Source organism: Chaetomium tenue, assembly GCF_020726465.1.
Source record: "Chaetomium tenue strain MPI-SDFR-AT-0079 chromosome Unknown F5144scaffold_3, whole genome shotgun sequence".
In the NCBI taxonomy this organism is placed as follows: domain Eukaryota; kingdom Fungi; phylum Ascomycota; class Sordariomycetes; order Sordariales; family Chaetomiaceae; genus Chaetomium; species Chaetomium tenue.
Window position 1 is genome coordinate 3,921,193 of NW_027117331.1, and position 17,564 is coordinate 3,938,756.

Genomic DNA, 17,564 nt, shown 5'->3' on the forward strand with positions numbered 1-17,564 from the left:
GGCTACACCGGTCCGTTCTATGTAACCACCTTTGATCGGATCGGAACACATATAGGAACACATATCACAGGCCCATGCGCTGCGCTGGTGTATAAATCAACGATGAGAGCTCCATTTTATGAGCAATAGATAATAAAGCTAACTAAACCAGTGACAACAGTAACACCTTTTGATCCATGGCCCCCTTGTCCCCAACCCCAGCCCCTTTTCCTACCCTGTCACTGCCTGCCACCCCAAACCGTTGGCATGCACATGTAGTATTACGAAAACATCATCCCCAACGCCATCACACCCAAGGAAGAAACCACGGCTCCCCTCAACAAAGACCAACCAAAGCAGCCCCTCTCGAAACCCATCACACCCCCACTCCCCACTTCCCCCTCCATCTTACAGATACGGCATCCACAACGCGTCACACATGGCCAAGTTCATGGGATTGACGGCCTTCGCTATCAGGTCAATAACGGTCTGATGTGCGGGCAGGTTGCCCGCGGGAGCCTGCGCAAGCGAGACGGCCTTCTTGACGATCATATCGCTGTTGGCCTGGACGGTCTCGCGCAGCTGGTTCTCGGTGAGGGGCTGGGAGCGGTGGGAGCTGGTGAACCAGAACATCATCTCGTCGCGCACAAAGAGCGTCAGGGCGTGCTCGAGCTGGAACTCGGGCTCCGTCAGGCAGCGCGCGATGGCCATGACCGACGACGCGAAGATGCCCTCGGTCGCGAGCGGGCCCATCAGCATCTGCAGGTTGGGCGTGAGCCGGAAGGGGACCGGCTCCTGGTTGTGGAAGTACGGCCGGTTGGCCGCCATGAACGAGATGAGCTCCGACGCCCAGATGTTGCCCGACCCGCGCGCGATGTTGATCTTGTGCGGGTACCGCTTATCGATGTGTAGGATGTACGTCATGAACGTCACCGCCGCCAGCTGGTACGAGAAGCGCCGGCGGAAGAGCCAGAACTCGGAGAATTCGGGGAACGCGCCCTGGAAGTACTCGAGCGCCACCGAGCTGTCCACGTACTTCTCCTGGATAGCCCGCATCACCTCCAGCCGCGCCGTGACTGCGTGCTCTGCCGGTTTCTGCAAGTCATGATTGGTTAGTCCGCGTTCGTGGGTAGGGCCAAGCGCGCAACTCACGGGTCCCTTAGAGTCCACCAGCCCCCGCAGCTTCTCCATCGTGTACAACACCGGCTCGTCCTTGGGAATGCCGTTCCGACGGCAGTGATCCTCGTAGATGCCCTGCAGCGTAATGTACGTCGTATCCTCCTGCACGATTCTTATGTGTGGCGCCAACGGCACCATCAGCGGCAGGGTGAACTGCAGATCCCGCCGACGACTCTCCTTCTTACTGCTGAGCGTCTGGTTGAGCTGCCGGAAGAGCTGCAGAATCCGTTCTTCCCTACGGCAGTGCCGTGCTGCGGGATGCTGCACCGCAAACGGATGCACGCTGCCGTCGTGGCCGCGGATCTTGAGGCGCCGGTGGGACGCGCCGATCGTCCGCACCAGATCGACGTTGGGGAGGAACCTGTCAATGCGGACGAAGTCCTGGTTCTTGTCCTTGTGTTGCAGGTACTGGCCCGGAACCTCGACGTCGTCAAACTTCTGGTACCGGAATTCGCTGAGGTGCGGCGAGTAATGGGCAAAGCTTTCGAGTGGCACCGGCGTCGTCCGCCGGTCGAGCTTCTCCTCGAACTTGTCGCGCCACTTGCGGAGGTTGTGGATGTACTCGTACATGGTCGGTTTGACTTTAACAAAGTCCGCCTCGAACGTGCCGCGAATGTGACTCGGCAGGATCGTCTCGGCGAAACGAGTGATGTTGTTCTCCGTCGCAGGCGGAAGCTTCACATCCCGGGCGTACGAAGTCGGCATACGACTGACATACGCAAGGCCGTCGTTGAGCAGCGCGACGATCAACCTGTAGGCGTCCTCGTCAGGCGGGCATTTGAAATGCTTCTGGATTTGGTCCACCATGGTCTCCATCGACAACGCGAGCAAGGGGAAGGCGGTCTTGAGGACGCTCATGATCTCCTCCGTGAGCTCCCAAGGCTTCTTTTGCGAGCCGCCCGTCTGCTCGCCCTGTGCCGGCCCGGTCGTTGCCGAAGGCGGCCCTGTAGGAGTGCTCGCAACGTCGCCTTCGGCCTTGGGCTCCGTTTTGGCTTGTCCGGCCGCGTCTCCGTTAGCGGTCGCGGGTCGGGAATCGCTACCGCCGGCCGCCGCGTCTTTCTTAGTCAGTTGGGGAGAGCCGGCGGGCTTGTTGCCCGCGGCCTGCCCACGCCTTGCCTTTTCTTTGGCGTCCTGGTTCTTCTTCATCACGAGCATGTCTTCGCGGTTGGTCCTAAGCTGGAAGTATAACGCTTGTGGGTAGGTCTTTGCGATCTTGAGCAGGATGCTCTGCAACCGCGGCGCTTCCTTGTGCCCGAGGCCGATCAGGAGCTGCGGGATGTATGTGATCCACCACCAGACGAGAACTTCACCCTTAAAGTCGTCGAAGCCTTGTGAGATCGTGCCGCTTGCGTCGTCGAGGCTCAGCAGCCACAACACCCGCGCAATCAGCTTCCTCGACTTGTGGTTCTTGTAGCTGGACGCAGCTTGGAGGTAGCTGGTGACGGCTTGCTTGGCCGCCGACAGGTCGGTCGGATTCTCCTTGAACCTCCTGTCGTTGAAGTAACCCCATTCTGCCCACGCCTTTGCCGCCGTTATGTCAAAGTAGAGAGCAGTGCCGTACGCGCCGTCGGCCTCCTCCTTTTGGTTGAGCTTTTCCAAGAACATGCCCTTCAGGGTGTAGAACTCGGCCTTTTGCGGCGCGCTGAAGTAGTTCAGGTTCGTGTTGTTAATCACGTCCAGCCCACTTGTCAGTTCCTCGGGGTTCTGGTAATGGCACTTGGCTTGTTCCCTCAGTTTGAGGAATGCTTCTTGGATCTCAATGTTCGGCAGCGTGTAGATGCGGCTCAGCTGGCTGATGCAGACATCCGGCAGCGCATGCTTCCTGGCGACGTGAGCAAACCGGTTGATGATCCACGCCGTCTCGTGGTATCCTCGGTACGCAAAAGAGACGCCCCCGGGGTTTTGCGACTGTGCAGGCACAAGCTGCAGGTACGTTCCGTTGATGAGGCCGAAGATGTGCTGCCTCCACGTTACCAGATCTTGCCATGCGACAATGTCGTCCCAGGTATTCGGAAGCCTGTCCCTCCAAGAGCCAAGAAGTAACTTGAGCTCGCCCGACTTGATATCAAGATTATTCGCGTTGGTGCTGTTCAGACTCTGAGAGATGACGCTAGCGTCGTGGAGCTCGACAAGCTGCTGGAAGTTCTGGAGAACCGGGATGTGAGCCGATGTGAGTCGCTTCGGCAGCTGGTGCCATTTCCTAATTGACAGCTGAATTGCTTCATCGACCACGCGGTTGAAGTCTGGCATGTTCTCCTGCTTGTTGTGCAACTTCAAAAGGGACATGAACGCCTGGAAGAATGACCTCCTCGGCGTCGGCGCGTCCATGACACCCTTGATGAGCGTATCTAGCTGGTCGCGGTTGTCCTGGTTCTGCCAGTACTCCGGGTTCCGCCATGCGCACTCTAGGAGGAGATCCTGGAAATTCTCGTGCTTCGCAAAATCTTGCAGGACCTCCCATTGCTGGAGCTTCTGCGCGCAGAGGACCCAATGGTCTTCCCAGAGCATGTATTCCGACTCGGAGAAGGGAATCACGCCAGTCCTGGCCTTGATCTGAGCAGTCTCGTACATGCGCTGGGCCTTTTCCCACATGCCATGTTGCTCGTAGGATAGCGCGGCGTTCGTTTCCACAAACTGACAACGGCGGCGCCAAGTTCCGTAAAACAGATCATCTTCGCCCAGAGAGGCGTAGAGATCGAGCAGCGCGTCTAGGTTACTCTCCCGAACGGCTGCCGAGTCGATCTGCGGTTTCATCGCCGAGTTCTCCAACTGGCACAGCGCCGTGTACCAGACGTCGTATGTCTTGGCCTCAAACTTGAGAACATGCGGCGGGATCTTGAGGTGCGGCCATGTCTTCACGGCCGCGGTTACGAGTGACTGAACCACATTCGGCCGCTTTTCCATCTGGCGCGCGTGGTAGTCCTTCATAAGCAGCGCTACTAACCCGCGCTCGAGCTCGTCCCGCTCTTCCTTGGCCGTTGCGGACCAAAACATGGGGAAAAGCGTCACCCAGAGCTCATTCGCAAAGTTGGAGTCGATATGTTGCAGCTGTGTCAGGGGATCAAGGATGTCCCGCACCCTCACGTCGCCGAGCTCCGCCACAAAGCGCCGATGATTTGCCATGAAGGCCTCGTATTTGTCGTCGCTCATGCTGGTCGGCTCGCGGCTGTCCTTGGAATAGGTGCTAAGGAGTTGTGAGGCTTGCAGGGTCCGGAAATCTTCATGATGCAGTTGGATGACGGGGTTCATGTCGACACCGCCCAAGAGAAGTTGGGACGCTTGCGCCAACCAATATGAATCCGCCAACGTGTCCCAGTTCTGCCGGACAAGGACATAGTCCAACCTGAGGCTCGCCGTTTTTGACAAGGACTTGTCAAAAATGGTCATGAATTTGTTGCGCATTTCGACGTCTTGAGCGCGAGTGCCGATGAGGAAGGCGTGCTCCATGCGCACCGTGAGTTCAGTTCTGGCAATCTTGGGGTCCTCGTAGATGCGGAGGACAAGCTCGAGGAATTTCATCAACATGGTTTGGTCAGTGCGGTGCTCGAACGATATCATCTTGTGGAGGACTGCCGTCTTCTCTTTAAGCGTCGGCCATGTACCTTCGGATCGGAAGACCCAACCCTCCACCATCTCCAGGATCTTCTCGCAAAGACCCACATGAAGTGACTTCTCGACGATGGTTGCCAGGACGCTGAGGAAAGGCCGCCTATTGTCGCCGAGAATCTCCATGCGCATCGCGGTGACCTCGATCGCCTTGAGGATTAAACCCGTCTGGATCTCGAGGTCATAGGGGTTCATCTCGGTCGCTGCACTCGGGTCTTGTTGCGGACGGATGCCACTGATTTGAGCCACTGCCGCGTAATGCGAGACGTGGTCCCGGGCGAGCTTTGATTGTAGCGACTTCATGATGGCGGGGATGTGCTGGTCAATAGTGGACGGTTTGCGGGATCCAAGCGACCACAAGATGTTGATACCAGAGACATAATTCGACGCAGCCATGCTCTCCGTAGCGATGCCCGAGAGGAAGGTGATAACTTCCGAGGTTTGCGCTTCCGACTCACCATCGGCATCGGCATCCTCCATAGGAACGTCCTCCGGCACCGCCTCTAGGATACGTTTGACGATCGGCTTGATGTCGCGACCGCCGTCGTGGTCCTTGTCGGCCATGTTCAGGCAGTCTTGGATCTCTGGATGTTCCGACTTCAGGCACTTCTCCAAGATCTTTTGTATGTGGGTCGTGTGCTTCAGAATCCATTCGTCGGACTTGAAGTTGAGAATGATACGGACCACCTGCAAAGTGTTGATGATGTTGGTGATGAATTTCTCGTCTCGCGCCTTGTCCGCCTCCGTAGGACGTGGCTTCTCAGCGTCCGGAGGATCGGCTGACAAGAGGCCTGCAGACTTGGGGCTGGCCAGGACCACGTCGGTAACGTTGGGGAACAGATCCACGTCCAAGTCGCCCCAGTACTGCGGCTGGAGGAGATTGTATAACAAAGCCATGGCTCTCTTGCAGAGCTCCGTCGTCGGCGACGGCAGCGCCGGCGCGGTCGAGTCGCGTGGTTTAGCGGAAGGAAGTTGGTACCGCTCGTTCAGTTGGGCGATGAACTCAACGAGGTACTTAACCATCTTGAGGCGTACCAACTGAGGGATCTGGAACTCTGCCTTCTCTGGTTGACGCGCGGCCAAAGGAGAAGATGCCTGCGGGTCCTCCAGCTTTCGCTTCGTTATGCCGGGTGACTCGGTGACGGCGCGGTAAGGCTCGCTCATCTTCCCCTCCACGCGTCGCTCCTCCCACTGCCAGATCAGCCACATCATGTTGAGCGCGAGCTTCCGACTTTCGTTAGATGGGTTGGGCGGCGATGCCACTTTGCGAAGGCACTGGATGATCAAGATGGCAAACTTGTCCCGCGTATGGTAGAACAAGTCCGGGTGCCGCACGAGAAAGTGGAATATGCATGTCATCTGCTGTACGTTCTGGCTTTCCTCGGAGAGAATACGGCGCGGCGCCACTGCCCAAACGGGATTACGTTCAGTCAGTGCCGTGTTGCACCTCTTAGGCATGACTGGCGCCATCAACTCCAGCGCTTGTGTAACAAGGGCCCGGCCCTCGTTCTGGTTAGTTTTGAGGAGGGAGAAGTAGATTTGGGTGACAATCTTGGCTGGTGTCTCATAGTGTGCGATGAAGTACCCTATGACCACGTACGCCGCATGTTTGTTGATGACGTCGTCGAGTCGAATGTAAGTCCAACCGAACTTAATGAAGTCCTTACGGGCATCAATGAAGTCCTTACGAGTATCCTGGAGAATAGCGTGGTGGTACTTGACGATCATGGCCGAGAGCTGAAGCACCTCCATGCGGGTGTGGTCGATACGCGGATGCGACAGGTCTTCCTGCGGATCAGGCAAGTTGACCTTCCAGATCTTGGTGTTGATCGAGTCAATGATGGACTTGTCGAGGAATCGGGGGCCGTTGCTCGGCTCGCCGCGATTCCAGTGCCGCATCACGTCCATGGCGACGATGGGGTTGACGATGTTGTGGAGCAGATACCACTTTGTTCGCTGTGAGGCGCTCCTCCCCGCGTAGATCTCAAGACAACGAAGCACAGTGGTCCTCCAGAACTCAATGGAGTCGCTGCAAATGATGTGCTTGTAGATGTGGGAGAGCAAGGCCGGCGTTTCACGGAAGTCATCCGCTGTGATGGACTCGACAAGGCCAAAGAGCGGGTCCAGGTCCTTGGCGTTCCGGGCCAGCGCCTTGGTCAGGATGGCCATGAGCTGTTCGGAGGCCTGGTCGGCCGGGAGCCGGAGATTCGGCGGTAAAGTGTTGGCTTTCAGGTTCTGTTCGAGTTCCTTACCAACCTGCTTCAGCCAATCAATGTAGTCTTTGTTGTCTAACCATGACAAGGTGTTGGGAAACTGGCAGAGGGCGTCCAGCATGTTGATGGTGTTGATGGTGGCGATGAATTTGGTGTCTTTGCCCTGGTTGATGGAGTTGTTGCAAGTCTTGATGATGAATTCGACATTCGCAGCACCATAGTCCCGGAGAACTTGGCTGTCTTGGTGCCGCAGTACCTGGGAGAGGAACCGGCCATACTTCAACTCCTCCAGCTTGCCAAGAGTGAAAGCCCAAACGTCGGACGGGTATTTGTTGAGGTACTTGTACAGGGGGACGCGGAACGGGCTATGATGCGTCCTACGCAGTTTCTCCTCGAGGTCCAGGACGTTATCGATCACTCGTTCCTTGAACTGCTTGGCGGCTTCCGGGAGCAGATGGAAGATGTTAAAGACGGCAGCAATCACCTTCAGAGAGTTGTGCTGCTCGAAGAAGGTGAATGAAACTTGTTGGAGGAAGCCTGGCTCCGCAATCTGCTTCACATGTTCGAGAAGACGCGCGCCGATCTCTACCTTGAAGTAGGTCGTCAGAAGCCGCAGAAGCCGGCCGAGGTTGTCCAAGCTATGAACAGTCAGGCGCTTGGCATCCTGTAAACTAGCGAGGACGGGTCGGAGGCCGGACTGGAGGAGATCCTTAGGCAGTTTGCTAGTCTGCTGCAAGACTGACCGCAGCGCGTCGTTGGCGGCTTCAATTGTCGGCGGGGAATCGGAGTATAAGCACTTGAAGAACACGGACACAACCTTGACCCTAGTAGGATTGTTCACGCTGCCACCGAACTCGTCGAAGCCCATCGCACTGCGGAGGATGTTGATGCAAGAGACGCGGAGATTCACGATGAAGTCGTGCGTCCGAAATTCGAGCATCTTCCCTGCCAGTGACTCGTCACTTGCATCTGCCAACGCCAACGATTCCATCAAGAGTCGGTTGAGATTTTCATCGAAGGCAACAAAGTCTCGCTTCAACGACATGTAGTAGGTGACCGCATCGATGAAGCCGATCTGGATGGCGAAAGGTAGAGCCCGAAGGGGCTTGGCGTAAATAGGTTGCAGCAGGTGCTTGCGATGAGGCTCGAGGAGCTCCCATACCTCGGCTCCGGCTGCTTTGGCAATCAACTCCAAGGATCTCCTCGCGGTGTCTCGAACGTGCCGGTTCATATGCGAAAGTTCTCCGTTGAATATAATGATGATTTGGGCGACGCGGGAGAGTTTTGGCGGCGCTTGTGGTGGCTGCGGTGCTGCTGACGGCGGTGCAGGTAAGCAGTCCGCTTTCGTGATGTTCTTTGTGAGCCTCGTCAAGAGGATTTCGAGTGTCACCTGCGCCGACCTCCTCGTTTTTTCGGGGAGGTCTAGGGGCATGTCCTTGACGACATAGATCAGGGCGCGGACAAACTCGATCTGTTTTGTCGCGATCCAGGCGTCGCCGAGCTCGATGTCAGTCAGCAGGGCCTTAATCCCCAAGGTTCCGCCTGTTTTGGTAAACCACTCCTCTTCGTAGCAGCCGTGGCAGAAGGCAGATGCTAGGCTGTTGAAAAGGGTCAGGCGGGCGACATGTTGGGGTGATCCGAAGATGATGACTGCCGAGTTGTACATCTCTTTCACCAGACGCTCAGCGGCATCGCGGACGTCCGGACTGTCGGAGGCCATGGATTCCAAGATGGCGTCCGAGAGTACCCGATTATCTAGGAAAAGAAGGCCTTCTCCCAGCTTTGTATCAAAGGGGCTGTAAGCCCTCTTCATGTCGGCTAGGGCTCGCCCCACCTCGAGGATGGTGAAGTGGCGAGCGAGATTCAGGAGCAGCGCATCCACCTCAGTCTTGAAATCAGGTATTGACTGGGCAAACATGACAGCCTTAATCAGGCGCTTGAGCAGGTGTTCTTCGTCGTCCTTCTTGGCGGTTGAGCGCTCCCGATCGGAGGTTTCAAAGATGGAGACATCGACAGCCTTGTTGCGGTTGACAAGGTCCTGGGCTTGGAGGCGGACGAGGCGGGGGAAATCATCGGGCAGGCTATCAAAGCCGACCCTCAGCTTGACCTGAGCGATGATGAGGTTCAAGGCCTGCCTCTTATAATAGGGGTCATATTGCTTCGACAGCGACGGTGACGGTCCCTTGGCTGGCCTCGGCACCTCCATCAGGTTTTGGATGGCCAGATCAATCCCGAGGTGGGCCGGGAAGGCCCTGTCCCGCTTCGAGCCGGTGAGCCGCACATCGAAACTGGCCCGGTCATCGACGTATTGTTGGAATGTGACTGGCAGGGCATCTGTCATGAACTTTCGATTTCGACCACCCAGCTTCCCGAGAATCCGAAGGGTAGTGTGGGCGTGGAAATGACTGTATGGATGAGGCTTCAAGTGGTCAAAAAGAGCTGTCATGAGCTCGTCAATCACCGGGGCCATAATGGGGTCCAGGTAGTCGGCAGTGAGATTGTCGACGCACAACTCGAGAGTCCGGAGGCCTTGGCCAACTAGTTCCGTACCTGCTCGCAACGCCACTACCAAGGGGCGCATCAAGAAGCTGAGATGCGGCAGAAGGTTACTTAGCCGGGCCGGAACGGTAAGACAGAGCTCGACATAGAGATCCCGTTCGGCAGGCTTGCGGGCGGCCAAGAGAAGGTTGTTGAGGACGTCAAGCAGCATCTCCAAGAGAGGCAGAATCTGCTTGTAAAGGTGCTCGAACTTCCCGCCCCCTATGCTCCTGAACAATGATCTGAGTAAAAGGAAGTAGTTCATTGGTTCCTCTGCTTTAGTCGACAACTCAATCGACTTGGTCACGATGTCGACGACATGTGGCAGAAGCACCTGCTCGTTCTGGGAGGCGAAAAGGGTGACGGCCATAAAGGCCAGCTTGAAGAGCCGGAGGAGGATGGATGACTTTTTGATGTCGGCGGAGCCCACGTCCTCAATGCGCTCCATCAAGAAGCGCAGCAACATGCCGCAGAAGCTAGGTGAGGTCGCCTCGCTAGCGAGGAAAAATTGGGGGATATGAAGAAGGGCGGTATGCTCATGAATCATGTCATAAAGTCGTGGAATCTCCTGCTGGAACACCTCGTGGAATGTGGCAGGGTCAATACAGTGAAAGACTGTCGCGAAGTTTTCGAGGAGCTCCTTCTCCTCCTTGCTGCTTGAAATCATGTAGAAGTTGGCCATGTATTCGACGGGCGAGCTGTATGGCGACTCGGCCGCCGGCTTCTCAATCTCATAGTACCGAAATACGTAAGCACCTTCGCGGAATAGCTTGACGATAACCTTGACCTCCTCAGCTGTGAAGCCGTACGCCACATCGGTCCAGTGGGCGGGGGCACCAGCCAAATCCACCGCACCTGGTTGATTGCAGCTCTTCAGCTGGTAGAAGGTGTTCTTGAGGCCATTCATCAAATTGCGAAAGAGGAATTTGTTGTCCACAACCGGGTCGGCGGCGCGGTCCCGGGGGTTGGAAGCCTTGATCGGCATAGCGTTGAAGATGTCGACCTCGTCCCATTCCGGCGGGCACTCCTTGTCGGATAGGTAAGTCTCCGGTGCGTTTTCGGCCGCCTGCTGAGCATACTGTTTCGAAAGCTTGACCGCGTTCGGATATTGCCTGTTCATGGCGGCGAACTTGTCGCCGATGGCATTGAGAATCATGATCAGGTAGTGGCGCGCATCAACCTTGTTGGGCATTCGAGCGATGAACTCAGCCATGTTTAGAAGGAGCTTGGCACTCATGGTCTGGAAGCTGGTCCCCGGAAAATTGTCCTGGAGGTTTCGTGTGTAGACCTCGACCGTCTTCCGGATCTGGTCGGGGGTGAGGCTCTCACGGACATGGTGGATGAGGTCGGCCAGCATGCTGTACGCAAGGGGCCGCATGGTCTCGTGGACCGTCAGGCCGTCCCCGATGAGCGTCCTCTCATCTAACAAGGCATCAATCTTGGGAAGGAAGATTTTCCGAAAGTTGAAGTTGATGATGTGCCGAATCGCTACCAGCAGCTCCTTCCTGGCTCCTGACTTTTCTCTAGGGCAGTCTTTCAGGAGGCGGACCGTGATTTCAGGTAGTGAGGGTAGAAAGTCTGTGAGATTGCCCGAGTATTGCCGGAGCAAGTAGGCCAGGAAACTCATGGTCTTGACCTGAGCCGTGATGAATTCTCCAAACGCAGCTCGGTTCTTGATATTGGGGCTGACGCCAGTGTGGATGGTACCGCGAGCCGCGGCGTCCTTGTGCGCTTGGTCCTGTGCCCTGGCTTGGCAGAGCAGAGCCTGTTTGATCAAGGGCACGAATGCCTTGACATTGTTCGTGACACTCGGCCGGTGGACCTGAAATATCGAAACGACAATGATCGGGCACTCGGCCAAGACCTTGAAGGATTGCATCCCCCGTAACAGGGTGCGGTTTGACTGCTGGCCAGGATCTACGCTGAAATCGGGGGCTCCTGCGGCAATCGGCGACCCAGCCCTAGGAGATTGCTGGTGTGGCAGGAATGTAGTCTGCGTGCTACCTGGCGTGGATGGGGGCACCGGTGCCGCGGCCGGGGAAATGTTGTCGAGCTGTTCGCGGACAACCTTATCAACCTGTTCAAACAATTCCTGAATCAAGGACAGGAATGCCTGGACCTTGTTGCCCATTATCTTGTGTTGGTGCCGCATAATGTCCGAGATGATCTTGACGCACAAGACAGCATTGTCCTCGTTGTCGTTACGGACCAGTTGCATCAAGAGGTCCACGACCTCCTCGGCGTAAGGTTCGAACGGCTCGGTGGGGGATAGTGCGGTCGGCAACCGGTGCAAGATCTCGAGCACACAGTTTCGCAACTTTTGGGCGTTGGCCTGATCGGGGGCGGAGGTCTGGAGTACGCATGGCTGGCGAAGAATGTTGACGAAGGAGGGCATTAATCGTTTGAGGAAGGTCGCGTAGCCGGGGCCGGCTGTGTAATGGTCGAGGCTGTCGCGCAGCGCAGATGCTGCCTCAACCTTGAGCCGAAGCTCTACAAAACGCACTATGGTTAGTATCGGGGGCGGGCAAGCAATTGCCGCATCGGCGGCACGAATTGGTCGCGAGGGTTCAACCTACCGGTCTCCGGGACACTCAGCTTCCTCACTACATCCTCGATAAGACTGCTCGCCATGATTGCGTCATCCACCCTCACGGGCAGTATAGCGACAGCTTATCTCGCTCTCGCCGTTGTATTAGGTGTCGCCAACTTCAAAATAGGCCGGGGGAACGGGGGTCGTTGCAGTTGTGGCAGGATGTGGATGGTACAACCGCCGAGCTGTTGACGGAGAGATCGCGTTTAATGTATCGTCACTCAATCGCTCGATAAGGGAGGTAGGTGCTTCGTGGGGCGCAGAACTGGCCGGAGCATTAAAGAAAAATTAGGGTCTTAAAATGTGTCCCTGGAAAGAACGTAGAATGGAAATGATATCTGCTGCCGGTGGGGGGTACAGGTGCCGAAGCATGTGTACCTGATGACCATAGAGGTATGTTCACTGCAGGGCAAGGCTGCGCTTCGCGCTGCGCGTAGATCAGATCGAAAATTCCCAAGAACCGTCGGGGGATGGCTGCCGCGAAATCAAAATGCGCTAGGCAAGCAACATTTATTTTCCGGCCAGCCAAGACAAAAAAAAAGCTGTCCCATTGGTCGCCCGACAGGGGCTTGACCAGGCTGGGCCAAGAGCCGAAGCCAATGGCTTTCGAGGTGCTCGGATCACTTATCTTATCAAAGCTCAATGCCCCACCTACAGTGGAGCTATTCAATGTGGAGCTCAAGCTTTGGTGAACCTGGAACCTAGTAAACCCTTGATTGCCCAGAGCCGCAGTTCCAACGTCAACAAGAACAAAGTACGTCACAAGAGTCTATCAGTCGGCCCAAAAAAAAACATAACCAAAAAGACACACCTTAAACAACCATGTTACAAATCAAGAATTTGCGTGCATGTGTTCAAAGGAATGTATTGTTTATTCTGAAGGAATGACTGTCCTCAACCACCTCCCACTCTAGCCTCTACCCAGGCTCTATTTAAAGGAATGTCTAGCTCGAAAGCTGCTCCACCGTCTATCTCTCTGAAATCTGTATTGTCCAAACGAATGTCCCTTTGCCTTGCTGAAGCGAGTGTATCCCCCTTATTCCCATGCCCACCTAAGCAAGCATGAGGGCCCATCCCCCACCAGGTTAACGAATGTGTTCTTGAACGAGTGACCTAACCCTGACTGTGCTGGAAGGTAACGACTGTCCCCGGGTATGAAAAATACCCGTGTTCTTATCTCTCCGCTCTGTGGCATTGGAAGAAAGCAAATCCGCGCTGTGTTACTTAGACGCGGAAGTGAACGCCACGGCGGACGCGGGCAGCGGGAGTGGCGCCGCCAGCGGGGGCAGCAGTAGCAGAGCCGCCGCTGCCGGAGCCGCCGCCGGAGCCGCCAGAGGCAGCGCACTCGCCGGTCGGGGGAGCGAGCTTAACGTCACCCTCGGCCGTCTCGACATCGGCGCCAGGGTTGGGGAACTTGACATCGGTGTTCGCCTCGGTGGCGCAGGTTCCCATGGAGGCGATGTTGGCGACCAGCATGTCAGGCAGCGCGGCAAGACCAGCCTCGCTACCACCGCTGCCAGTGATCTCGACAGGCGCGCAGTTCATGTAGAACTCGCGGTTACCGACCTTGTTGAACCAGCTCCAGGCGATGGTGGCCTTGCCGCTGGGGATATCCTCGGGAATGATGAACTCGTAGGTGTCCGGGGCGTCACCGCTCGGGTTGTCGGGAAGGTTGCCGGGGGTGTTCCTGGCAGGGCAGCCACCCTGAATCGACTTGATAACCTTGAACGAGCTCTTCTTGTCGGGCTTCTCGTCGTAGGTGATGGAAACCTGGCAGGAACCACCACCGTGGACGGCGGAACCGGTGAAGCCCAACTGCTGCTTGGAGCCCTTCTCCATCTGAGTCGGCGTGCCCTCGTAGGCGCCGCCGGTGCTCTGGCACGGGAAGTTGGCACCGCCAGCGTCGATGGGGCTGGACGAGATGGCGGGGGAAGTGTAAGGGGCGGGGATCCGCATCATCATGTGAGCGTCAGCGAGGGCGGCAAGGCCACCCGCGAGAACGAAAGACTTGAGGGAGAACATCTTGACGGATGTATTGGACTGGAAGTTTCAGAGAAAGACTGGAGCTAGTTTGATGCTAGAGTATCCAAGAAGGAATGTGGTACAGGCTCGATCAACGAGTACTGCGATTAGAAAGGAGTGTGAATGAAGGAAAGATATTGCACCTGGCAAATCAAGAAAACAAAGCCTAAAAGGAAGGACTGGAGTGGTTGGTGAGTGAGTGTGAGGATGAGGAATCCAAAACCCCAGAGGAGGGCTCGACAACTTCCTTATATCCTTTGACGACAGTGGTTGTCGACCTCCTCCATGGGGCGCAGGCAATGGGCCATCCCCACTGGAGGCGACGAAAAGCGGCGTGAAGCCGTTGGGGAACATGTCTTCAGACACAAGACGCCCCTGGCGGGCAGAACCAAAACGAGATGTGCCGCAGCCCAGTACTGTGAAAGTCTGCTTAGACGGGGGCTTCCTGTGGGCCTTGAAGATGGCGACTGGTGATCAAATGGGGTTGTCGTGTTACGGCTACGCCCGTCAAAACGGGGTTGTAAGGGGCAGATGAAGCCGCTTAGAGCTGAGACGTGAGGCGGGTGGTCACATCCTAGGCCATCCAGCTCGGACGATAAGGCGGGAGCTAGTACAGCCCAGTCTCTTGGACCAGATCATGACCCCGGCCGTATTCAGGTTGGTCGTCGTGTGTTGGGGGGGGCTGTTCGAAACCATCGAGTTTCTTACCAACGCCCACAAATTCGCCCAGCCCGGCTTCGAGAATGGTGCGGCCCGCCTCCATGCCTGACCTTCAGGTAGACGATACAAACTAAGTTCCGGCCGACTGATCTTGCGCAGCGACCGACTGAACGACTTGCTGACAGAGGGGCGGCACAGACGCCAATACGAAAGGGACGTTGGTGGCGGTAAGCCACGAAAGCATGAGTGGGGGCGGGTTTGTCTGTGACGACTTAGTATTTGGTACGAAGGTGATGTCAGACGTGAGACTCGAGGCCAAAGCGAAGGCCGAGGGCCGTGACAGGCATCAAACAACATCCCATCTGCGTGACGCGACGGTGGCCGACTTTGTGTTCGCCATGGAAATGTGAAAGAAATAAAAAAATGCTAGTATTCCCATTTTACTGCCACTGAATGGAGAATGTTATGCAACCGCAAACCATTCCTGAACAGAATTGGCCATTGATGCGGGTTCGATTACGAAATGGATCATGGAATTCTGTCGCAGGCATCGGGCCCTGTGAGCTGCGAAGCGAAGCGGCAGATCTCCATGCCAAGGGGCCCGGATTCATGGATGGATCTGCCAAGCGAGGGCACGGCCCACTGTGCCGCTCCTTCCAGCCTACCAGCCCGCACAACAGGGATTCTCCTGACCCACATTAACCACAGTCCCTGTCGATGCTTCGTACACGCTAGCGTTCAGGCCCAAGCTCGACTCGTCAAATCCCTTCTCTAAGGTACTGTATAATTTACATACAACAGTCAACTCGAATGGCGTGATCATCGTTTCCTCTCTTAAGAGTGCGTCACCTGGATTTTGACCATCGTATTTTTATTAACCATAGAACCGACCACTTTGTCGGCACGAAGCTCGTCCCGTGTTCTGCCACGAGGCCGCAGCCAGGCCCGCCGCGCAGCAAGAAAAACGGGCCTTCCACTGTCGCAGCCTCCAAGAGTCGAAACCAACTAACGGACATAAGGAGATTGTGTCTGGCGCATTGCCAGGACCTCGCAGATGACGGATCCTGTGCTCTTTCGGGTGACTTAACACTTGCGGCCAAGCCCCCACGGACACCTTGTTTCGTACATTTCTCCAAAAATAACTAGGGCATTAGCAAGGCCGCCCAGCCCCCGGTTTGGGTGTTCTGCCAACTGTTGCCGACGGCATTCGGAGGGATGAGAGGATGGGAAAATCGGGGTTCATGGGCAGTTGCGCATCAATTTGCGACCGTCTTCACACTCCACCTTACAACTCCTTCGCCGGATCCTCAATCTCACTGAGTGCGATGCGGTATGTATAACAATGGAACCGCAGTTGCGGCTCCAAGTTGGCTTCCTCTTCCAATCCCCAAACACATCCATTAGGCTTCCTCACTCAGCACCCCTCCATCTTACGACTCCTTGAACAGCAAAACCAGCAAAAAGCTCACTGCCGCAGAGTTGTGTTGTCATTGGGCTTTCTCGTGTTGCCAACTCTTAACCTAATCTTCTGGATCACGATATGCACGCCATGGTTTCTAGCTCAAAGCCCCCTTCTACCCTCAGGTCTCGCCGTTATATCCGCCTCCCTGCCCGGCATCGAAGCCAAATCTGCTACCGCCTATCCATGAACCAGCCGAACCTACGATACTACCGGTCAGAATTTCCCTGCCCTTTTCATCGCCCTCTTGCCGCCTATGACAACCTAAGGATGCACGAGTCAACGGCCCCTGGCTCCCTGAGCGCCCTAAGATTGCCACCGCTCCGAACAACCGCCATCCTCAACCGCATGCCGCCTGCGGTTGTTGGAAACCTGTCGATACATTCTCCCAACCTCGCTAAATCGTTCCCCTTTTTGATATCGTCGCCCGCTCCGTACTTTCATTTTCCCTATCCCAGTGCCCGTTCAGATCTAACCTTTCCGGCGTTTCCGTTGACAATAGAAACGGCCTCGGACACGGTCACACCGAACGAGTGTTTTCCCCTAGGCATCCCCTGCCACCAAGCAGTTGCGTCCTGGAAACCCTCCCCCCCTCGACTACGCTTCTCGCCCTCAACCGATAACGATGGCCCTTAAACCCTCCCTCCAAAAGATCGACCCACGCCCTATAAAACCCCAAGGCTATCCATCCCCTGCACTCTCTAGACACCCCACCCCAACAACAGCTCCTCCTCCTTCCGCAAAGTGCCCAACACCTTCATTACCGCCACTGACAAACCCCAGGCAGCGACCACACATGCATGTGGCAAAGGCAGTGGAATCCGGCCCGGTGAGTATTCTGCTGACGAGCGAGCGTGGCCCCGCCCGGAGTGTAAGCAGTCCTCGGCCACTTCCGCGGAAGGTATAAGGGGCGGGGCCGGCTGCGATGTCAAGCTGCCGGTAGTTCCCGTGCCAGCTGCGATGTGCGTCGGGCCGGGGAGTTGCCGGCAAAGGTAAGATCGTTGCCGTTTCGGTGGTAAGCCGGTGGCTGTATCTCGACAACTGTTGACCATCATCGATGGCCTGCGTCGAGCCAGTCTTTATTACCGGCGCCAGATTGTGAGGTATAGCGCGGGCTGGCACCGTTGACAATGGTGAGATGGTTCCCAGGAAGACTGATGGCACAGTTGCCATGGCGCCAGGTCTGGTTTGCTATCGTTGGCCTTGTCCACCTGCTCCTCCCCCGGCCGAGAGTTCAGTCATCATATTGTTGCTGCCGTTGCCACTTTGCCCCGACGGCTGGTTTGTTAGCTGCTCATGCATGCTTGCGCAATCTTCG

General features: G+C 56.3%; 2 protein-coding genes across 2 annotated transcripts; both read right to left on the reverse strand.

Moving 5' to 3' along the window:
* Positions 1–97: 97 nt before the first annotated feature.
* Positions 98–12,534, reverse strand: F5144DRAFT_531101 (uncharacterized protein). Its single transcript, XM_066786938.1, has 3 exons — positions 12,092–12,534; positions 1,132–12,005; positions 98–1,074 (listed from the first exon to the last, which is right to left on the reverse strand). The coding sequence occupies exons 1-3, from the start codon at positions 12,144–12,146 to the stop codon at positions 388–390; spliced, it is 11,616 nt and encodes a 3,871-aa protein (XP_066645325.1). The 5' UTR covers positions 12,147–12,534; the 3' UTR covers positions 98–387.
* Positions 12,535–13,125: 591 nt separating this feature from the next.
* Positions 13,126–14,269, reverse strand: F5144DRAFT_204571 (uncharacterized protein). The gene has a single exon (XM_066782951.1). It carries the CDS (start codon positions 14,125–14,127, stop codon positions 13,330–13,332), a length of 798 nt encoding a protein of 265 aa, XP_066645326.1. The 5' UTR covers positions 14,128–14,269; the 3' UTR covers positions 13,126–13,329.
* Between the last annotated feature and the right edge of the window lie 3,295 nt (positions 14,270–17,564).